Source organism: Aulostomus chinensis, chromosome 13 (assembly GCF_037954235.1).
Source record: "Aulostomus chinensis isolate RoL2024-O1b breed Wild chromosome 13, RoL_Achi_v1.0, whole genome shotgun sequence".
In the NCBI taxonomy this organism is placed as follows: Eukaryota; Metazoa; Chordata; class Actinopteri; order Syngnathiformes; family Aulostomidae; genus Aulostomus; species Aulostomus chinensis.
The window spans coordinates 8,044,087-8,068,550 of NC_141332.1; the positions used below are offsets into that span (position 1 = coordinate 8,044,087).

At 41.7% G+C, this 24,464-nt stretch overlaps 1 protein-coding gene across 2 annotated transcripts; it reads left to right on the forward strand.

Moving 5' to 3' along the window:
• The first annotated feature begins 4,224 nt into the window (after positions 1 to 4,224).
• slc7a2 (solute carrier family 7 member 2) lies at positions 4,225 to 24,464 on the forward strand. Of its 2 annotated transcripts, none has more exons than XM_086222988.1 (12): positions 4,225 to 4,426; positions 5,571 to 5,951; positions 6,026 to 6,181; positions 14,601 to 14,766; positions 14,942 to 15,078; positions 15,426 to 15,648; positions 17,432 to 17,571; positions 19,867 to 19,969; positions 20,400 to 20,614; positions 21,023 to 21,189; positions 21,299 to 21,407; positions 22,243 to 24,464. In XM_086222988.1, exons 2-12 carry the CDS (start codon positions 5,582 to 5,584, stop codon positions 22,428 to 22,430), a joined length of 1,974 nt encoding a protein of 657 aa, XP_086079114.1. In that variant the 5' UTR covers positions 4,225 to 4,426; positions 5,571 to 5,581; the 3' UTR covers positions 22,431 to 24,464. The 2 variants fall into 2 exon arrangements, with proteins under 2 accessions (XP_086079114.1, XP_086079113.1); XM_086222987.1 differs by having other exon boundaries at positions 5,574 to 5,951.

Genomic DNA, 24,464 nt, shown 5'->3' on the forward strand with positions numbered 1-24,464 from the left:
TGGTCACCATGAGGGTCACAAACTCTTGAGGCATCCAACCACAATGCGGTATTTCTAATTCCTTTGTAATCAACTGACTGTATTGTCCCATTGGGAGCAAAGTGAGAGATACAAAGTCATTTTTCTTACTCAAACATGATATATTTAGTGTACAACTCACTGTGAATATCAAGCCCAGCAGTCCTCTCTGGATGGATTTCATTTTCGGGAAGTCAGTGTATTCCGAGGGACTTGGGGCCCTATCTTAGCCCCTATTTTAAGCGTGACGTCAGCTGGCACTTGGTGAAAAGCATCATTGCTAGTTTCAAGCCATTGCAAATGCCAAGGGTCCTCACCCTTTAACTATGAACGCTCATTGAGTCTGCGCTGGCAAATGCCTCAATATGTTAATGAGATGTGTTCTGCTGCAACCATGATGCATTGCTATTTTGGGACACCAGAAAATGTTTGCACCATAGACCAATAAGAAGCTGGTCTAAAGGGCACATCAATAAGATGAGCAGATGTGCAGCATTCCAATCCAGTTCTAATGATGCCTTAAAACCTTGGAAACATTGCCCGCTACGGCTTCCTAGGCCTGCAAAACCTCCAATGACTTTGGTGAATGCTTGCCGTTCCCTTATATAAACACAAGACAAGCTTGCACGGCTCACATGGCACATGTTGTAGTCTATTTCTTCAGGTGAGATTAAATGAATGCACCACGAGAAAGCAACCGGACAAGTCCTGGGGCCACTTGAGCTTTAAAAGGAAAGATGTGTGGCTCTCTGACTGATGTCACACCTGAAACACCTACGAATAATTAGGTGTCTAATGACTGCCTCCTTGCACCATTGTTTGCTCTGATTATACCTCTAAATTCCAAAATGAGGCTGAACAAACACAGTGACACAATGTGCACACATAGCGCCATCTGTCAACGACCTGGCACCACAGATAGCTTGAATAGGACCCTTGAAGTCCTCATGAGGCCTCATTGGCTTAAAAAAAAACAACAACAATTAGACATTGCATACTGTATTAAAAGATTCTTTTACTAAATGGGAATTCAATATATGATTAGACCTGAGATGAAAATAGCTCTATTGACGACCATTCTCCACACCTTTGTCCAGCATCTTTTTTAAATCATGAGAGGTTATTGAATCACATTTAAATTTGTGAAACACATTTACTAAAGAGACCAACTACACAAGATCCTACGAGCACTGTACACATCTCCAGGACTGACCCCCATCTAGACAGGAAATCTCTTCTGCAGAGCACTGAGAGGTGGACATCAGTGATGAGACATCATCCTACAACCTAATAAAAAGAGTATTAAATTAAAACCATGCCTTCAGGCTTTTGTCCTGAGACTGCTCTTGAAATGCAATATATGGAGGCTTTGAGCCACAAGAGGCACAACATAGCAGGCACAACATTCTGTATGTGGTTTTCAGTGAGTTTCATTAAACTAGATGAGGTTGATAAATCTGAGTTAAATCTCCGTCTAAACATGAGAGAACTTGATACATTTGTCCAACTTCTTGTTTTGTCTTCCACTTAGCCCTGCAGTCTACAGTCCCTAGGTGCCTCCGGATAAGAATATCAGCATCTTCTTAGCTGTTCTATCTTAGACATAACTGCTGGTGACTTGAATCTACTTGGACTTGTTGTCTGCCTAGTCAGTAATTGTTCACTCTAATATTTCCTGGTGACACCAGTGAACTGGAGCAAGCAGTCCAGTGTCTACAACGCAAACAACACTCAATCTGTTGACCTTATCCACATTTTTGAAGCTGGGTCGCTCAGCCATTGGGGGGGGGTAAATGCATTCAATTGGTTTCACACAATTAGTGCATGTCAACAATGGAATAGTCCTATCTAACTGCTCCATGGTTACACCTGTATGTACCAAAAAACTCAATGCCAATTTTAAAAGCAAGAATTTTTATACACAAAGCAAGTTCTTTGTATGAGGTCCTCAACCCAGGGGTTGGGACCCCTGGATAATTTAGGGTTGTCATGATTGTGTGGAAAGGAAAATATTAGACTGCAAACTATTGACACTGTGCCCCCTGTTCTAGTGATATAATCTGAATTGTCATATATATATATTACTATATGTGTGAGAGTCTTCTCTATCTAGTCTAGTCTATCTTAATCATGGCACAAGCTTGTGCTTATTCAATGGTAAGCCTGAACAAATGACTTTTTCACGCCAAGCGCCCTTGCCCTATGAAGATAAGAGGTGCTCACCTGGTGCATTAGAGGGCCAGTTTTTTTTTTTACATGAGAAGTGTTTACTACTGCTGAGTGGAAATGCTTGCGCCACTGTAATAGCAGCACACTACATCACGGCACAAACTGGGCTTTAAAGGGGGTGACACAAGGCAGTCTGATTGGTTTGATTGATGTCATGTCAACACCTATGAATGAATCTAAGTGTCTAATGACTGTACCTCTTTGCGCCATGCAGTGGTTTGCACTCTAATCGCATGCCTTCTCAACACCAAAAAGAGGCTGAAAACACCCCCTACGCAAGCACACATACGGCACCGTTCGTCAACTGCCTGGCACCACAGATAGCTGAAACATGGCCCAAAGTGTGTCTTGGCTTTAAAACTGCTATATAAACTATGAAAACAGTTCTTTAAAAAAGGTTTGTAAGACTATAAGGCTATACTCTTTTATGTTGTGTTACATGTTAACAGGCCTAATAATCTTGGTAAGATGATAAGGTACTTAAGCTTAACCTTCACCAAAACTAGTTTTGAATTTCCTCCTTTTCCAAGGGTGGTGACATTTAATACTGTCAACCTTCGCATCGTTTAGGTACCTGTTTGTAACCACCATTTTTAAGACATATAAACACTCTAAAATTCACAAGTGAGGCATTCATTTGCATTTTTCTGTACTGCAGAACAAATTTTTAAAACATCCTGAACCACAGAATTTATAGGTATTTCAATCTTATAGGGATAGAAAATAAGTTCAAAAAAACAAAACAAAACCCACAGACTTTAAGTAAAGATCACTGGACAGCCAACAATGCTTATTTAATTTCCAGTTTTATGATTAATTCTTGATTATTTGGGTGAAACCATGATTAAAAAATGATGCAAAATGTCCATTCTGACAATATTCATATGTTTTTGAACTAGCAAACAGGGCTTTTGCTCAAAATCTAAATTTGCTAAATGATACAGTTGATACAGGTTCAGTTTGTTGATAAACGTGAGGAAAAAAGTCAGCCACATTAACAACAGTGTTACCCACCACTAAGCATGTGCTTCCCCATCAGCATGCAAATCAGTAAATTGTCCTGCAGCTTGACTGGGTGGCAATGGCCATGATATTTGGCAGCTTGACTGCACAGACAAATTGAGAGAGAGCTGGCTGTTGTCATGCCATTGAGCCTCTAGTCTGCGAGGTGGATGGTGATTTGAGAGGCCAGCTGCCACCTTCCCACTGAGGTTAAGAGCTGGTTTGAGCCGGTCTTAGCAGAAATTCTTTCCACTGCAAAACTTTATTGTACTTAGAAGGCTGAGTGGAGAAACTAACTATGTTTTCTCACTCCCTAAAGAGTTCTTCATTGAATATGATGTTGCTTTGGAAATGTCAGGCATTTTGGTGTGCCAAAACTGTTATTGATTTATTAATGTACATGGGTCCAATAGCTCAGGGAAGATTGAGCAATACCTGTCTTCCATTAGGAGGACAAAGCCTCCAGGACTTTCGCTCGTCCACCCTTCATTGACCAATCAGCACCCATGCTTTTAGCAGCACTCCTGTGGGCTACACTGGGTAAACAGCAGTGTCTGCCTCAATGTTTGTCAATGCTAGTTGCTTAACCATTTATCTGTAGTCACTATGCATCTGGGCAGATGGGAACTATTTGGCCTGAGTGCATTAGAAATCAAATTCCTGCTTCTTCCTCCATGCTGTCCTGCTGCATGATCCTATGGTGGGGTTAATGCTGCCCTCCCAAAACTGAACACCCTGAAGAATACCCCCCACCACACACACACGCACACGCACACGCACACGCACACGCACACGCACACGCACACACACACACACACAACCTACCAACTTTATTCCATTGGGTCCCCTCTTGCCTCCCTCCCCAGGGGATGTCACTCCCCTGGCTGTGGCAGGACTGGGGGCTGAGTTTTTAGGGGTAAGGCGAGGGCAGGTCCTATGAAGGAACACTGAGGACAGTGGGGAGGAGTAAAAATCCTGCTCTGCACAGTTGCCATGCCAGAGTAGTGAATTAGTGTGGAGCACAGAGCTTTGAGGCTACACTTCATGGGATTAGTAGATGTCATTAGACTTTTACCTGTCAACACACACAGCTGATCTGTTGATGCGCCAGACTGGTACATCCAACAGCCTTCCTTTTTTTATTTAAACTTGGATCAACCTAGTGTCACCCAAACAGGTAGGAGCACTTCTTTACACAAACTAATAAAATGGCACATCTATGTTCATGTCTAATATATTAGCTTGGTGTTACTATCCTTGCACATAGAGCTAATTGAGAGTAAAAACAAAGTAAAGAAAAAGTAAATTAATTACACAAATTAAGAATGATCTCCATTTCACTGACATCACTCTAAACTGAATTGTCACTAATCTGGGTCTAATCATTTTGCACAGCATTTGCGGCCACACTTGCCCAATATTGTAATAACAAGGAGCTGTCACACAAGCCAGTTTCTGTTGGGTCTAAATATCATCTTTTAATGGAAATCAATGCATGTTTTTTTACAGTCATCAGTGTTCAATTGTGATCAAGCACAAAGCTTTACTTCACAGAAGACATTTTTACTTCAAAAGAAAACAAGAAACCAGTCACTGGACAGCAGAGTTTAATCCCTTGCTATCAAACTGTAAGCCTGAAATTGTTTTGGGCAGCAGTCCAAAAAAAACACCATCCTGAGGGGCCTTCTTGTACAATATTGTGAACTGTCATTCCTCCTTTCGTACCATTTTTTGAAATGGAATGAGGGACTGGAATGTTTTTATGTTACTCTGGTGCATTCATTGTCTCCTCATGAATGCAACCTTTTAAAATTTTCTGCACCATAATTCCTAACAAAACCTTTTTAATGGGGCACTTGCTCAATGAACTTTAGCATGCTAGCACTTGGCTGCATTCCAAGAATGTATGTATGTCACAGTCTGTAATGCTAACATCTCTCTCAACAGCTTCGATCCCCATCCACCATGTTACACAACTGACATTCCAGCATTTTTCAAGAGAACAGGTGGCAAGAGTTTTTCTGAACGCATTGCAGGTGGAGCAAAACCCAGCTGTTCTCATCTCAGCTTGTTCATTGTTGAACATTGAATATGCTAAGATAAAGAGCAATGGAGTGGGATCACTGACCTCACTTGGACAATGCGGATGCGCGCGCGCACACACGCACACGCACGCACGCACGCACGCACGCACACACACACACACACACACACACACACACACACACACACACACACACAAAGCATGGTAATTTTAAATAAGACTCAATAGAGTGCAGTTAGGCCACGCAGATATTCTCAGTATTTCTAACCTTTGTCAGCAGGTGTCAACATGCTGGAGCAGGTTCTGGCATTTGGCCGCTCACTGGTGCGCAGGAAGATGGTTGACCTAAGCAGCCTGGAGGACTCAAAGCTCTGCCGCTGCCTGGGAACTGTCGACCTCATTGCCCTGGGAGTGGGCAGCACTCTGGGTGCTGGCGTCTATGTTCTGGCTGGAGAAGTGGCCAAGGGTGACTCTGGGCCCAGCATCGTCATTTCTTTCCTAATTGCTGCCCTGGCCTCCGTCATGGCAGGACTGTGTTATGCTGAGTTTGGCGCTCGCGTCCCAAAGACCGGTTCTGCCTACCTTTACAGTTATGTGACTGTTGGGGAGATCTGGGCCTTCATCACCGGCTGGAACCTAATTCTCTCCTATGTGATTGGTGAGCTCCAGAGGAATCATTGTCATCACTGGAAAATCTATGCAGGTTCTTTATCCTGCTTTGTTTTTGCACAGGTACCTCCTCAGTCGCCCGGGCTTGGAGTGGCACATTTGATGAAATGATTGGAGGGCACATCGAGATATTCTGTAAAACTTACTTCAGCATGAACTCACCTGGTTTGGCTCAGTACCCCGACTTCTTTGCTGTCTGCCTGATACTGCTGCTCTCAGGTAAGATATGACATAATGGCTGGACATAAAAACTATTTAGGTTGTGTCAAACAGCAAATTAAAATTGGTACTTTGTGAACAGCAACCTAATGGTATAATTCATTAGTTAGCAGGATATTTTTGAGATAAATTGCTAATGTAACAGTGTACATACATTATACAAGACAGTGTGAATCCCTTTTTCTTGCATCTTCAATGGTCCTCACATTCCCACAGTTAAACACAGTTGCAGCCTTGACAGTGTCTTTGCAATCTGGCCATAATCCACATAGACAGTTGACAGATTATTAGTAGATGTCGTTGGCTTTGCCAGATTCATAAGAGTCCAGGGATTGAGACAGGAAATGTTTTGGTTGCATTTCATCTTCATGACCCTCAGGCTACTGAAGAGCTGACCAGTCAAATAAAGAAAAAGTGAAAAGGCTGTCAGGCATCATAGCCCAATGCTCTGCAGAGACCTCGGGGACAAGTCTGGTTCTGAGTCTGTGGAATTTGTTTGTTTGTTGCTGTGCCAGTGCAATGATTGCATAGGGTCAGTGCGATCCAAAATTAATTTTTAGAGCTACATATGCTAACCTTATGCAAGCCTCCTTCCATATGTTTTCTATACTGTTCATCAATCAATCAAACTTTATTTATATCGTGCCAAATCACAACAAAAGCCATAACAAGGCTCTTAACACAAAGAGCAGGTCTAGAACCTTACTCTTTAATTCAGATGAAAGAGATCCAGCATTCCCACATGAGCAACATGAGCGAGCACTTGGCAACGGTGGCGAGAAAGAACTTCCTTTTAACAGGAGAAAACCTCAGGTGGAACCGGGCTCAGAGAGGGTGGCCACCTGCCTAGACCGGTTGGGGTTGAGAGGGGGAGGAGCGAGATGGGGCTGGGGGTGGAGAGGAGAGAGAGGTGTGGGGGTGCAGGGGTATAAGAGGAGAAAGATGGAGGGGTAAAAAGGAGAGAGAAACACAGGGCCAAGGCTAGCTAGTAGTTGGTCCAGGACAGGAAGCGATCAGCCCAATGGCTATAGCCCCAGGTGACCTGCAGGGTGAGACAGCAGAGACAACCCTGTGGAAGAAGTTTAGGTTAATGGATGCATTGATACATGCGAATGTTGTAGATAAAAATGAATAGAAACAGAGAGGAGGAGAAAGCTCAGTGCATCAATGGAGTCCCCCGGTAGTCTAAATCTATAGCAACATAAATTAGGAGCTGGTCCAGGATAAGCCTGACCAGCCTTTACTATAAACTGTATCGAAAAGGAAGGTTTTAAGCCTACTCTTAAATGTGGATAGGGTGTCTGCCACCCAGACTGAAATTGGAAGATGGTTCCACAGGAGTGGAGCCTGGTAACTGAAGGCTCTGCCTCCCATTCAACTTTGAGAGACACAAGGAACTACAAGTAGACCTGCATGCTGGGAGTGAAGTGCTCTGGTTGGTTCATCAGGAACTAGGAGTTCTTTCAGATATGATGGCGCTTGACCATTGAGAGCTTCAAAAGTGAGGAGAATGACTTTCAAGTGTATTCTGGATTTTACCAGAAGCCAGTGCAGTGAAGCGAAGACATGGTCTCTTTTCCCAGTCTAGATAATGTGTCTCTAAGGTGTTTGCGGCAAAGCACAATAACTTCTGTCTTATCAGAGTTTAACAGTAAAAAGTTATACTGTAAGTCATCTAGGCCTTTACGTCTGTAAGGCATGCTTGTAGTTTAGCTAACTGTTGGTCTTCATCTGGCTTTATTGATGAATATAATTGAGTATCATCTGTGTAACAATGGAAATTTATGGAGTGTTTCCAAATAGTATGACTGAAAGGAAGGATATATAAAATGAAGAGTATGTGCCCAAGCACTGAGCCTTGGGGAACACAGAGTTTAACATTTGTTGGCACTGAAGATTTATCATTAACCTGTACAAACTGAAATCGACCTGATAAAATCAATTTAGACCAGTTTAATGCTCTTCCCTTAATGCCAATTAAGTGTTCAAGTCTCTGTAGCAGGATTTGATGGTCAGTTGTATCAAAGGCAGCATGAAGGTCTAACAGGAAGAGTACAGACACAAAGCCATTATCTGATGAAATTAAAAGGTCGTTGGTCAGTTTTACCAGTGCTGCCTCGATGCAGTGATGGGCTGTAAAACCAGACTGAAAATCCTCAAATAAACTCTTGTTATGTAGGAGGTCGCACAGCTGATTAGCATCTGCTTTCTCCAGGATTTTACAGAGAAAGGGGAAGTTAGATATCCGTCTATAGTTGGCTAGAACCTCAGGGCCTAGAGTAGGCTTCTTAAGCAGTGGTTTAATGACAGCTTCCTTAAAGGACTGTGGTATATATCCTGTTACTAAAGACAGATTATTCATATTTAATAAAGAGGTGCTAACTGAGGGAAAGACTTCCTCAAGCAGCCTAGTAGGAATCGAAACTAAGAGACAAGTTGAAGGGTTTGACGAGGTAATCATTGAATTAAGTTCTGTATTGTTAATTTGATAAAAGTGGTCGAAGTAAATATCTGGTTTAACAGCAGTTTCTATGTTGACTGAGTTTACAGGTAAATTACGATCTATTGAGGGCAGGAGTTGATTAATTTGACCCCTAATAGTCAATATTTTATCATCAAAGAAACTCATAAACTCATTCCTACTGAGAGCTGAAGGAATACAGGGGTCTACAGAGTTATGACTCTGTCAGTTTAGCTAGGGTGCTGAAAAGAAACCTGGGACTGTTTTTATTTTCCTCTACTAGTGATGAATAATAGGCGGCTCTGGCTTTACTGAGGGGCCTTCTTATACATTTTAAGACTATTCTGCCAGGCTAAATGCGATTCATTGTGCTTGGAGGAGCGCCATATTCTTTCCAGTTTTTGTACGTACCTCTTGTTTTAGTTGCCTAGTGCTGGAATTATACCACGGAGCTGCTCTCTGTTGTTTGGCAATTAGGGGTTCAGTGTCTTGCTCAAGGATACTTGGAAATTGTCACCGGGGGAAGTGAGGCTCCAACCAGTGACCCTTCAGTTGCTAGACGGCCACTCTACTTATGCAAGCTTGTGGCATGTTTTATATGAAAAAAGGAACAATGGCAACTGGGCAAAACTGGATTTTTTTAATCCACCCTGCATGTCTCTAGATTGGTTATCAAGGTGTCACTATAGCCAGATGCAAGCCAGTTTATACTGATGAAAAAACAAAAAAAATGCTAATTGCAATTCATTGTGGCAATTTCTTCCAAGGATGAGAGTGCAGAATACCGACTGATTGGTTTTGCACAGAAGACCAAAAATTTCTCACTTGGAGATATTAAAAAAAAACCTGAGGCTTGGAAGGGGTTTGTTCCCTTTACAAACCCCTTTTTGGAAAACCTACTCAATGCCTTAAAGTACACCCTCTAGCTTTTTTGCTAAAACATATATTCTCACATTTAGTGATCGGTTTTCTTAGTTTTAGAAGCAGGATGATCAAGGTCTCTTTCACTGAAGCACAAAGATAAACATTATTGTAGGATTCTGGGTACATCTGGTAAGGAGAAGTTACCAGTTTGTGTTCAAACCTTTTATATAAGTCAATCAGGGGGCCCTGCTGCTTTTCCAGTCTTCAGTGCACCAAAACCATCTGGTATCTCAACTGTGCTTAATGGTTTATCTAGATTTTTCATGCTTTCCTCAGAAATTCAGGGGATATGTAGTTTGTCTTTGAATACATCTGCGTCAGCAGTGGACTCTGATCTGTAGAGATTTGAAAATAATTTTCTGAATGCTGTATTGACTTCCAACAGATCAGCAATAGCTAGTATTAAATAGAAATAGTTGTTTAGAGATTTCATTTTCATTTGGTCCTTTCTGCAGACTTTCGCTTTCAAACACTGGGGTTTTGGATTCCAGATTTCTAAGTATTGCCTGTGATTCTTTTGTTTTCCTGCTGGTGTAGTTTATAATTACACCTCTAATGAATCAATCTTCAAGGCTTCCCACCTAATTGTCGCCAATGTCTGGGTTGTGATGAACTCAAAGAAATCATCAAATTGTTCTCCCAAAAACCAAAGAATTTTTTTCCTGCATCCATTTTACTTCTCAACTCGATTTTCAAATCAAGTTCGTCTCCACATAAACGATAACGGCATGATCCAATGACGATGCTGTCACACAGACACCATCTCATATTAGAAAGGATTTCTGCTGACATTTGGTCCATATACATTTGTCAGATTAAGTCATGTGGAAAGAATACAGCCCTATATGATTAAAAATCTACCATCGAGACGCTCAACATCAACCTGCAAGACATGTCACAGGGCATATGACTTTTCAACCCCCTCTTTGTGTAAAGCTGAATCAGTTTTTTGCAGCTGTTTTAACCATTAATAAATGATTTAAAATCAACTTAATTGTTACTTAGTGAAAACATAAATAAGTTTATGTAAAACAGGACATATGAGTCTTAAGCCCCTTTGCTTATGAAGCTTCTGTATGTCTTTTTTAACCATTTTAATCTTTTACAGGTAAATTAAAATGTTCACTTTTGCAAAGGTGTAAACATAAAATGTATCAAGTATGTTGTTAAGAATCTATCAATCTAAAGACGACCACAGCAGACTTTATAAACCTAAAGTCTTCATTCATGACATCAATTTACCTTTCCATTAACAGAGTCCAAACCCTGACCCTAATCCACAGTCTTCAAGGATATTTTTTCCCACCAGTCTCCAAACACTAGAAAAATACCACCCAGAAACCTACCTTTGAAGCAGACCTACATACTCTAATTGTTTTTGCTCTGCTGCAGATTTCAGATTCTAAATTTCGTCTATGGTTTTGATGTAATTTTTCCTTTGGAATCCTTAACTTTCTTTTAACTGTTCTGTACGGTGACCTCGCATGTCCAGAAAAGCGCCTTTAAGTAAAATGTATAACTGTTTAATTATCACTGGACCCCCAGCTCCCTGTTAGTTTTTTTCCATCTCTGCCACTTTGTCAAAGACAGTTGTTTGCTCCCTGTTAGCAGCAGCCTGGCAAGGAAGATGATCCAGTGTCACGCAGCATCCTCATCACACCATGATACTCCTTCGCTGTTTGTAAAAATCTGCTGACAGGTCCTGGAGAAATCCTTCTCAGTTGTTGTTGCGCATGAACTGTTTCTTACTTCTGAGGATGCTCTCTCTGTTTTTGTAGTTCAAACGCTAACAATAAATGGTCTTGTATCAGTGGTAGCTCTTTGGCCCACTGTTAAAGCGTTAACTCTCTCCAGAACTGGGGATGTTATCTTAGAACGCCCGCTATCCATTTCTCCATGTAAGACCACATTTTGGGGCCCTCTTCCTTCTCAGGTAAATCCAGCATAGTATAGTATAGTATAGTATAGTATAGTATAGTATAGCCAGGGGTGAAAGTGAGCTGGAACGGGTCGGAACGCAGTTCCGGTAAAATATTCACGGCCGGAATGGAGTTCCGTTAAAAAAAGGAGGAGAAGGGAGCTGTCAAAATCCCATATTAAACAAGCAAACATAATAGGGTCTTCGGCTGAAGTACCTTCAGGCTCAGGCCCTAATAAAGAAAACGACGTCTGAAGGCGGTTTCACTCTGAACGTGGCAGACGCGGCGCGGGGTGGGGCGCAAGCACGAGCAGCGCTACCGAGTTGCTGGGCTTGCTTTGTGCTCATGTGACGTCACAGCGCGCCCACATACACAATGAATGGACTTCCCCCTGCAGCCTGCGCCTTGCGCGTTCAGTGTGAAACCGCCTTGACACGGAGTCGTGCCCATGAGCGCATCTCCGCATGCGAGGCGTTTCTGGTTGGCTGACAGACGGACACCTGGGTCACGTTACCAGCATTGCTAGTTTTGATTGGTTAAAACCACACTGTTCTGCTTTCACGGAACGAAAAAAAGAGAAAGAAAACAAAACAGAGGGCAAAATCAAATTAGTGATTGTTCTTGAAATTTTCCACATGTTCCAATTCCTCACTCACTGTAAAGTGAAAACTGATATTTTGCTAAATAAAGCGATATTGATGATCTGTGTTTCCATGTCTGCCTGCTCCCTGTTGTCAGCACTGTAGTGGGCAGTGACTGTACAAAGCAGTTTTCAAAGCATTTCCAGGGGTCGCGGGGGAAGGGCGGGGCTATGGGGGCTGCAGTTGTGTGGGGAACAGACACCCGAAAACTGTAAGAAAAATCACCCAAAACTGATTAAAAACCATAAACTTTGTCCGCAGCGTACGCCCTTTGGGTGCCTCTTTCATGTTGTGCTTTTTTTTAACGCCTCCCAAAGGCCGCACAGTTCCGGTAGGACTTTTAAGCCACTTTCACCCCTGAGTATAGCGACTTTATTAGGCCAGCTCCCACCCTCCAATTCTTTGACCTTGTTGCTCAGGGGTTTTGTCCTTTTTTTGCAATTTAGTCTCCGATTTTTTTGTAGCGTGTCTGAGATGCAATGGACAATATTACACTCACTCTTGCCACACTAATCTATTCCACTGGTTGCCAGGTTGATTCAATTAACCACACACAGTCAGAGTCGGGATAGCTGTAATAAGACAGAAATTCAAGTAGTCCATCTCCTCTTGAAACATTCGGTGGCAATGATCACACTGTCAATGAACATAAACCTGTCAGAGGCTAAAGTTGCTATCTTGTGCAGCATACATTAGCGCACCTGTTCAGCGAAAAAAGTGGTGGCCTTCGCTCAGCTTTTTCAGCCCCTTTGGGTCTTTCAGCTTTGAAAAGAAATGTATAACCAATATTTGAGATGGATAATGGAATGAACCCTTTAGTTTCTCAGTCGTTTCTCCATTTATTCACATCCCTTGCAAATCCTGAGCTCTGGTGGTTGATGACCACACACACGGTAGCTAACATGAAATCAACATATTTATTCTATTGGCTCACAGATCCTTAACACTCTGTCCGCCAACTCGCATATGAACATTTTTTGACCTGACAGAAGATTTTTTTATGATTATTGTCCCACTATAAAAAAAAAAATTCAGGTAAATTTAAACTTTAATTCTGCACTGCACCTTTCTAAAAAAAAAATCTGTAGACATATTTTTCAAAACTTTTTTTCTTAAAATTATTGTCTGTTGTAGCTTTTGTTTTGTTTTCAGCTGTAGATAATCACTTTAGCCTCAGCAATGCTTCTAATGCAGTCTTTCATCTCTGCTTGAACATTCGTAATAGCTGCTAGTATATCCATCCATTCCAGTACAAAAATCTTTTTTCTGTCTGTCTAACTTTCATGATATCCATTGAGAAGGGACTTTCCATGATTTTAGTGCTATCAATAATACCTGCCTCCCATCCATCCATCCATTTTCTTCCGCTTATCCTGTTAAGGATCGTGGGGGGCTGGAGCCTATCCCTGCGGCTTTCGAGTGAGAGGCGGGGTTCACCCTGGACAGGTCACCAGTCCATCACAGGGCCAACACATAGAGACAGACAACCATTCACACTCACAGTCACACCTGCGGTCAATTTAGAGTATCAGTTAGAAAAAAAACAAAACAGTGTCAACAATGTCAGCCGAAGGGACCGAGTGAACCAACAACCCCATATCGGCGGTCTGGGAGCCACTTGAGTGACTTGCAGTTGATAGCAGTTTCTGAGATTGTTGGATCCGAATCTGAATCAAATGGCTGGGCATGTGTGTTGGTCACCTGAGTCCCTTGGCTCATGGTTTATAACAGTTTGTGTCAGTGCCGATTGGTATGAGCCAAAAACACCGTCAAAGTGGATCACAGGAACTTCCTGCAACAATCAAGTGAATTCATATACAACGAGTGAATCCCCTACTGATCCACTCGCATTGGTCATGAGTGCCGATCGGGCAAACCTGGGTTAAGTGAGTCACACAACCCGGATCATTTTACTGTGTTACTCAGACTAAACCAAATCCTTAAAGGGATTACCATAACTACTGCCTCTGTAAATCCTGCATCCCTCTCTTTGCTAAATCCAGTCCCAATTAGCACTGTGGGAGGGGGGCAGGAAGAACTCCACACAAAAAGATGCCATGCCCAATCACAGTTTCATTATATTTGAATGGAGAACTCTTGGCGGTCAAATCCAAAAAGGCTTTACTAATTTCTCATACGTAATCTGTTAAAATTGCTCAAGTGATTTTTGGTAACATTTACAACTGTCAAAATATGAATTTATTTTCTATTTGGATGGACTCATTCTATCCTCTTTGAATTCTGAATCTGCTCGATCTCCAGACATACAGACGGGCAGAATCAGAGTCATCGACAAACCCAAACACCACGAATGCACATGTTTTACATTGATCAGATGAACATTTGTTTTGCCACAGAAATAGATTGAGCGATTTCTTGACCTTATAGTAAGAGAAAGTGTTGCTGGACTATGTGTGCAAAGATATATTGTAATGAGTGGTCATTAAATGTCACTGTCTCAATGGATTTTCAAGGACTCCTGTCTTTTGGGGTGAAGGAGTCAGCCTGGGTCAATAAAGTCTTCACTTCAGTCAACGTGCTCGTACTCCTCTTTGTCATCATCTCCGGCTTTGTCAAAGGAGACATGCACAACTGGGAGATAACAGAAGAATCTCTCATCAATGTCACCCTAGTCAGAAGGTAAGTAGAAGAACAATTCATCATTAACCCATAAAGTTCAGATTCTACCATAACTAAAAACATGTTTAATGAACAGGTTTGTGTTAAACAATGAATTTGTAAATGTACTTAATACATAACATACATACATAATTACTGTGTTGATTGTATCAATTGAGGGGTACCCATGTTTCAGGAACTTATCAGTGACAGCCAACATGAGCAGTGATTATGGAGTTGGAGGATTTATGCCATACGGCTTCAGTGGAACGTTAGCTGGAGCTGCCACCTGCTTCTATGCTTTTGTGGGCTTTGACTGCATTGCAACAACAGGTGAGGGTTTCATCTGCCTAGCAGGTTTGATCAGCTTGAATGTGACTGTTAAAGGCAGGGCCGGGAATAAATGAAGTTACATGCGCGAGTTACAAGCAAGTTTGAACCTTCAGGTCCAAAACTACTGATGTAAGAATCAAGCAAGTCTAGTCGTAGAATTTCACGTATTTAAGTCAAGTTTCTGTCAATTATCAGTTTCGTCTGAAATGTATAATCCTTTAAAAGCCAGCACAGCATTATGTCACCTACAAGCTGTACTCTGCATTTTGGGACTCTGAAGTCAAGACTCAAATAATGAAACCGGAGTCCTCAAACTCTGGCTTGTGTGTCTTTGTGGTGTGTCACAGGTGAGGAGGTGAAGAACCCTCAGAGGGCCATTCCCATTGGCATTGTAGTGTCATTGACTGTGTGTTTCCTGGCATACTTTGGCGTCTCTGCTGCACTCACACTGATGATGCCATACTACCTGCTGGATGAGAAGAGCCCTCTGCCCATGGCCTTTGAATATGTGGGGTGGAGCCCTGCCAAATATGTGGTTGCTGTTGGGTCACTCTGTGCCCTTTCTACCAGGTACCTTGCGGATTTGGTTTAACTGCAAATGTTTTAAATTGTATGATTAATGTGCATGCTATAAGTGCGTAATACTGTTGAATGTATGTGGTCACCTAGTGCCTGTGTCTCGGATTGATTCTTGTTACTCAGTGGTGGGGGCAGGGCTTCATTTTCTCTTTGACATACCTGCATGCTTTTGTGATATATTTTGTCAAATCAAAAAATGAGATGAAAAACAACATGTTGCAGTGACTTCCCCCCCAAATTATATTTTGTCTTAAAAGTAGTTGCACAGTGTCTTGAGCTAACAAATATGTTTTTCCTCCTGCATTCTCTGACTCCAGAATTCAGAAAGAGCCAGCCACATAGATACCAGATAGCTTGAAGCCAACAGCCACCAATAGCAGCAAAACTGTCCAGAATGTCTCTTTACAAGTTCCCAAGGGCAGCCTCCTGATTTGTCTCTTGTTCATGGCACCACCAAGTGTGACTAGCTGGTGCATTCACTTGAACGCACTCACTTGTTGATTTAGGCCCTGAGCATACAACTGGATTAAGAAGACTTGGAATGTGTAGGCTGATACACTTTAGTGTGTATTAGTGGACAATTCTGGGCAGTTTGCTGTTGCTTGAAGTTGGTGGTCATCAGATTAGAATAGCCATCATAAGAGTACATGTGTTCGGTCTTTCTGCATGTGTAAAGAAGTAATGCAGCGGTGAAAAACACCTTTTAGTCAGGACCTCCTGAGTTAAAGAAAACTACTTTAATGACTATAATAATGTCGTTATTATAATGTAGCTGTGTTCTGGGACCTCCCTGCCTCTCCACACACTCACATGTGAAGCCTAACCTCCCCATGCTTTCCATGTGCATACATGGAAAGCCTGAGGCAGGGAGCCCAGCAGCACCTAGGATGACTTGCAGAACTGACCAAACGTCAAAACCAGAAGTGGCATTGATAAGTTAGAACAAGTGGAGGAGAGGCTGGGGAGAAGGTGGGCTGCAAAGTGGCAAGCAGAGAAAGCAATAGATATAGGCAGGCTAGACCAGTTTCAACAGAGCACCAAATCGATTTGAAATAAAGGACTTTGGTCAGCTGACATGGCTGATCATCAGCTGATGTATTACATGAATCGGCTCCAACTGATGACCTAGAATTAGAGACTAAACGGCCTGTCTGAACTATTGCAGTGCTTGATTTGTCATTTCAAGACATCAATTTGTGAGAACTTGAAAGACAAAATACAATTTTCGAGTGACATAATGCTTTAATTCTTCCTTTCTTCCGTGAAGATCAGTCCCCACTTAGTCACAAAGAGATCCATGATCTACTTTACACACATGGATATTGTCAAACAAGGTTTGAGTAAATTGCATTTTGTATTATTTGTATTTTGACGGTTAGTGTTTCCATTGATAATCTTCCCTTTCTCAGTTTGTTTTGTTTTCTGTAAAAACCCTTCAAACACATTTGGAGTCTTTTTCATCTTTCAACTACAGTGAATGTTTACTCCCCAAGGTATTGACCTCTGATAGTACTGTTTTTCAAGTCTACCCAGTCAGCTGTATTGTGCCCTTTATATATGTGTGTGTATATATATATGTATATATATATATATATATACACATACACATATACACTGTATATAAAATGCTATGGGACAAGAATGAACCAGAAAGAAAGTCACAACCTGACTTTAATTAGCTCTAAAGCTTGTAAGATGTGACTCTCTATGTGCTTGTCTGTTTGGTGGTCTTGACTAATGTGTTGGTCTTGCATGTCTCTGCTATCTCATGCAGTCTGCTGGGCTCCATTTTCCCTATGCCTCGTGTAATCTATGCTATGGCAGAGGATGGGGTGCTTTTCAAAGCCTTAGCTACAATCAATCCTAAGACGAAGACCCCGCTTATTGCCACTATGACCTCTGGTGTAGTAGCAGGTGAGAGCCGGGGGGCATCCAAGTGAATTTCCGCCTGCTCGTCTTCACTAATCAACTGTGAAAGGCACAGAATCAGCTGGTTCCTCTATTGCCTGATAATAGCATTTTCCAACATTTAAAACTTTTTTTTGCTTTAAATTGCTTAGTGGGAGTTTTGGCATTCCATATACATATAATGCTCTTTCACAGTTGTGCAGGTGACATGTTTTTTTTTCTCCCAGAATGCCTTAATCATGAGCCCTCTTCTCCATAGCCTATTAGGTGCCATGTTCCCTCTGCCACGCATTCTCTTTGCAATGGCACGAGATGGTATTCTGTTCAAATTTATGTCCAAAGTGAGTAAGCGCCAGTCACCTGTGGCTGCCACCATGGCGGCAGGTACCACTGCAGGTAAGCTCCAGAGACAAGGACTCGCCTGTTCAGGGTGCTGTGGTGCTTGTTTGGGGTGTTAATCTGTGCACACATGGTGGTGGTGACTGAACGTGAAATGTGGTGATGGCTTTTCCAACAGCATGTGAAAGGGATTTGTAATCATAGACACCTGAGTTTAGTTTTATTCAGTTTTCTAAATATCGCCAAAGGGTCAGCTACTGGCAAGTCACCGCATTTCCAATGTACCATCTTATGCTTTATCTCTTGGACTGCATTCTGACATGAAAGCAGTTATTCCACATTTTGGGGAAAAACATGAATTCACTTCCTTGCTGACAGCAACAAAGTCCACTAGCAGTTCAGTCATTCCTTTGTCTGACTTTCAACCACAATTCTGGACTTGTGTTTGTCTTCCTAATTGACTTAAACTGAAACACCTTGTTTAGACAGATGAAAATGTCATGTTTGGGGTGAATATGGTCTCACAACTTAAACAGTAAACAAAAGAAAAATTCTGTTGGACTTGACAGGAAGCCTTTGAGCCCGAAACTCTTTTCTTGTGCACAGACTGGAAACAGGGAGCAACTGCTAGCTTGAATCTGCTGAAAGCTAAAAACATACACCAGTGTCAGTAAAGCTCACCAATTCACCTGTTAGAGATTCCTCCATAAATTTAAAAATGACCAGCAGAGATTGTTATGTGCTTCTGTACATTTTCCGTTGCTAGTACTAGGTTTTCATGCACAGTTGCTGCCAAGCTTTAGCCACCCCTTGATTAGCCCATGGACCACTCTCATCCCAGTATACAAGAACTGGAGATGATTTCTTGACATAAATTGTATGTCAATCAAACTTGGTTACAGCGGGTTGTTATCATAGTTTCTTTTGGTTGCCCTCTTGCACAAACACTAAACTAGTTAGCAAGCAGCATCCCTCATGCATTTAAACTCTATTCAGGAATAATTCATCATTCATCATCTTTACAGAGCTGTAGGTTTGTCCTTTTCCGTCAAAAACAACAACATTGTTTTCACCTATGCACCGTCATGATGATGCCTCCCTAGGCTGTGTGATGTTTGACGTTAGGTTCATTACTGCAGCAGGACCTAGAGAACATGCACGGAAACATCAGTCCCCATCGGTCTAGCTGGGTTTGCATGACATTGAAAAGATTGATTTATTTCAACTTCAGTTGATTTGACATGTTTACATGTTTTTTTTGAAGTCAAGTTCAGTCTAACATTAAATCAGCCTTTCGCAACACTCCACTATTACTTTAAATATGTCAGAAGCAATATTTTATGCTGTTTCTTATCTTGTAAGGTCATCAGTTAAAATGCTCAGAGACGATGGTCACCCTGCAGTTTTTAGGGTTAGAAGGGATAGAGTACATGGCTCTGACTTGTAAGGTGAATGATTAGGGAAAGTGGCTAGCAGACGTGACCCAATAGGAGACCACATATACCAGGCCATGCACTGAGCAACCAGTTGAACCGGGCAAGGTAGCTTTTTGGATAGTTTGTTGTTTTCAAGCGTTGCTGACAGGAACACCAGACATATTGCCTCTCTGTGTTTGAACTGTGCTGCTGAGATTAGCTTCATACTGGAGTCAGGTGCTGAAAGACAAGAGCAGCACCACAGTGTCTCGCAGCGAGCAGTTCTCGGTACGGAGATGATCACAGCTGTAATATCAGAGCAGGGAAACATCCAGCTCTTTAGTGGCTATTGTGTAGATGTGCCTGCATGAACCTTCCATTAAATTACATCTGACCATATATGTGTGTGTGTGTGCGCGTGTGTGTGTGTGTGTGTGTGTATGTAGTGATGTCATGTGAGCCATTATTACTTGCTTTAAATTATAGTTTCACAAACTGTTTGGGTATTTTTTAAAGCTGTTAATGGAGTTTTCTGTGCTTGCTGTAGCCATCATGGCCTTCTTGTTTGACCTCAAAGCCCTGGTTGACATGATGTCCATTGGAACTCTGCTGGCCTACTCACTTGTGGCTGTGTGTGTTCTGATTCTCAGGTAGGTAACAAAATATCATTTGATGGATTCTTATTTTTTTTTCCAACATTGTAAAAGACTCTCCTTTAATTTTTCATGTTCTTTTTCCTTATAAACAGTTCCTTTATACCCCCCCCCCCCAAAAAAAAACAGACAAAAAAACCCCACTGATATGAGCGCCCTGTTTGTGTAAAGCTACATCATGGCACTCCCATGATGATGTATGAGCTGTAAATGCTCCTGTTCTATGAAAGTGAAGGACCTGCCTGAGGTGTTTGCTCATGTTCCTGTACTCAGGACTGTAGCTTGTGTTGGTGACTCATCATGTCTGCTGCTGCAGTAAACACACGCACACACACACACACACACACACACACAGACACACACACACACACACACACAATCTTTAGGGAAGAATCGTCTTATTTTTCCTCACCTTTGCATCTTCCAGGTACCAACCAGATGGAGCTCTGGAACGGCGAACAGATCCCAGTGAGAGGGACAATCTGTCCTCTGAGGAGAGGGGGGAGTCGGATCTGACAGAGTCTGAATCCCACCTCAACATGCTGAAAGGGGGAGCCTCCACACTCCAGACTGTCCTCCACCCACCCATGTCACCCTCAGAGCATTCTTCCAGCGTGGTCAACATTTCCATCAGCGTGATAGGTATAATGCCAGAGAAACATCTAATTAAGGATGGGAAACAGAAACCCTCACCCTACTTCTACCCTTTTGAAAATATTAGCACAATACTTTGTCCACAATAACAATAGTATCATGATACAGTGATTCTTAGATAATTAATATGTGCTAAGAAAATTCATGTATATTATGATACCAGTGTGAACGTAGAAGAGACCATAAAACCGGAAAGAAACTGCATTGTTGCGTCTGTTTGACAGAATTTGACAATCGTGATGAAACAAGTTATCACACAGTGCAGTCTTATCCTAGTGTCCCTTTAACACACTATTGATAAAAAGATCAATATTTGGCATTAGTTGATATTATTTTGTGATATATTACAATATCAATACTTATAGCCGGACTGAAGCGTGTGTTCTTAAACTGCAGTGCTGTTGGTATGCATGGTCAGCTATCTCACAACATACCACAAAGACTCCATCATTGGCGTGGAAGCGTGGATCATGGTGTTGCTGTCCATGTGTCTCCTCATCTTCAGCGGCTGTGTCTTCATGATCTGGCGGCAGCCACAGACAAGCAAGACGGTCTCCTTCATGGTATACAGTATAGGAGAAACTCAAGGAGCTCTCTGGTTTTCAGGTCCTGTAACCTAGGAGGAGGCTGATGGAACACAACAATACTGAAGGTTTTCTGTTTGCTTGACAGGTCCCACTTCTGCCATTTCTGCCCATTTTAAGCATATTTGTCAATATTTATCTAATGGTTCAGCTGAGTGGAGATACCTGGGTCCGGTTCTCAGTGTGGATGGCAGTAGGTGAGTCCCACCTTAACAATTATAACACAGTGTGTCAGTTGGAAGATACCTTACCTCAAGAGATGAGAAGATTAAAAACCACCATCATAATTATGTGGAAAATATATATCTGGTACCAGGAGATGGTTAGCTTAGCATAAAGATGGCAGCAATGACATCCTGGATTCATTTTGGTTCTCTGACTTCAGTTTCATATAGAGACCAGCTAACCGCTAGTTAGCTTAGTGCTATGAATGGCAGTGTGTGGACAGTGTTAGCATGCCTATGTAAAAAGTCTTGAAATACATAGTTTTTGCCTCCATTAATATGGGCTGTGTATAACATTAGCAATGATGATGAATCAATTTGAAATGATGAGATGTTGTCATTTAGAACCGGGCACATGGTATGAACCACTTCATGCAGCACTTCAAAGCCTTGGCCAACAAACAAAATGTTCATTCACAAGTTTTTAAGAGGGTGAGGATGATTACCTCTTGAACAATCCCCATCCTGAACCTAATGAAATTGATGACTTTTGAATGATGTATGCTAACACTTCCCATCCACTACCATTCATTGTACTATGTTACCTAACAATTAGCTTGTAACTGTGGGTCTCAGCTCCCAAATGCAATCACAGAGGAGAGAAGGGCATCCATCTCAATGTCTGGGTCTTGGGAGGATGACAGATGAGCAAATTTCCCAAAAGGCATCTTCCTTTGATTGGAAGATTGGCGTCCAGTTGTAAATCTTATCTAAATCTCCTCAAGACAGTGAATATGCCCCAAATGTCAAAAGTTTCTACAATAAGTAGCATTAAAGACATATTTTTCTGTCATTTTACCTCTCTCAGGCTTCCTGATCTACTTTGGCTATGGCATATGGCACAGCATGGAGCGCCAACGCCTTCTCCAGGGATCTGTAAACAGCAGCCTCAGCAGGCAGGAGCACAAGAGCAGCAGGGTGAAACAGGTTGGCATAGGTGCTAGAGGGAAGGATGGCGAGCATTTCATCTGTCCTGAGAAGACCAGTCAATTTTAACGTTTCCCAGTGTAGCTTTGGACTTAAAGGCCACCTGGTGACAGAGGAACTAATAACATGCATGAATTCACAGAGCAATTCTGCCTTGAAGCACTTAACCATTATGTGTGCTTCGGTCATTATAAAGCAGAGTGAGTATTCATGGTACGGACCTGCTGTTTTTTGGATCTCTTTCCCTGTGATCCCTATCATCCATGTCCTTCCGTAGACAGCATGGAGACGCAATGGAAAGGTCAGGTAACACACTGGAGAGTAAAGTTCATGTCCTCAATCACTGATTTAGTCAACACTGCAGCAAAGCTTTCCTGTTTCACCATGGACTTCACTTTTTAGCTTTAGTTGTCTTTCTAAGCAGATTTGTGCAGGTATTGTTTTTCATACAAATATAAAGTATTAAATCTGCCCTATCCATTTATTGGTCCAGACAATTATTTTGATTTCATTTTGAAAGTAATTTTTAGTTTGTGAGAGAAGTACTCTGCTTTTGTTTTTACGTGCATGCTGACAAAAGGACCAAAATGTATTGTCACTCATCATGTTTGAGATTAGTTTTGTGCAAAATTGTTTGATTTGCCTGTAAGTATGACAGCTATATAAAAAAGATCGTAGTATCTTCACAAGTAAGGGTCTTATTCAACCATTTTTGTCTCCGCTTCTCTCTTGGGAAGTTTCTTGTCTCTATCCGTAACAGTCTGTTGCTAATAATCTGTCTCTCTATACACTCGATCAGTTTGCTGGCTGGATTTTCAGACAGAAATGTTCAAGTGATACTGTTCTTCAAGCAGAAAGTGGTTTTAGCTGTCAAGTACGAATGAACAGGTGTTTTGAGTTCACAAAGGTGTCTTTCCCTTCACTTGAGAATGCAGAAAGACCCAACCATTTGTACTTGGCTTGAAGCTAGCAGACACTGATGCCCAACATCAGCAACAACACGACAGCAAAACTGAAAACTCAAGCACATCAGACAGTGTATTCACATCTTCTTTATCCAGCTGTAAGTTTAGTCATCCACACACTTTGACATGAGCCACAAACAAACAAATTATACCACTTCCAGTTTGACACTTGTGGACCAGCGCAGACATGCATGAGTGAGTGGGTTAAACTCAATGCACCGATTGGTCTTGCTTGGAATATGGCTGGATTTATAGTTTCCGAACAAATATTTTTGGGCAGTTTTGCTGTTGATAGCCATCACTTGCTATGAGGTTCAGGTTAATTATATGTGGTTGGTTCTGTCTATAGTCTGGAGTGACAAAGAAGTCATACTGTTGCGGTAAAAACCTCTGTGTGTTTAAAACACCTGTATGTAAGAACCTGAAAGGGAAAAAAAAACAACAAAAACACTTTTTATGTGATGCAATCAGCTTGTTCCTCTAACATGGACGGCAATAACTTGCAAGTGATTGTATAAATGTGTCTTAACACATAATTTAGATTAACAAAATGTTTCAGGTTTTCCTAATTTTTTCAGAGGGACTTAACAAAATAATTTCAATGTGCATTCCCTCCTCGGGGCATTTGGGGGCCTCTGCTGAGTCTCTCCTCTGTGCTTTGAATAACGCTATGTGAGCTCTAGTTTACAGTAGAGTTGTCTGTTTTGCAATCTGTTGCCAGCCCTGCCAGCGTTTAACAGCATCTTCTGTGGAAATCTCATTTCAAGAATTTAGCTGCTGCATAAAAACCTATAAAGTGACCTTTCAGACTGACTGTTTCAAGACCCTCTTCCTGAAAAATTCAGATTGAAATAGTGTCAGCAGAAGATGTTCCTGAGGACGAAGCATCTATATTAACAGTGTAGATTCTTACAGTGATGTCACTGAATTCACAAATGTGACCATGATGTAAAAATGTAGTCTTACTTTACCAATATGAAGACAAATACCCTAAATGTATTTTCCAGTAACAGTGTTTGTTGTTTTTTTGTTCTTTGACTTACTAACTTCGAAGGAGATCTGGTTTGAGAGAAGACTATGAAAGAAAACGATGTGTGCTCTTGAGGAGTTAAGAATGTCGGCATTTGTAATAAACACA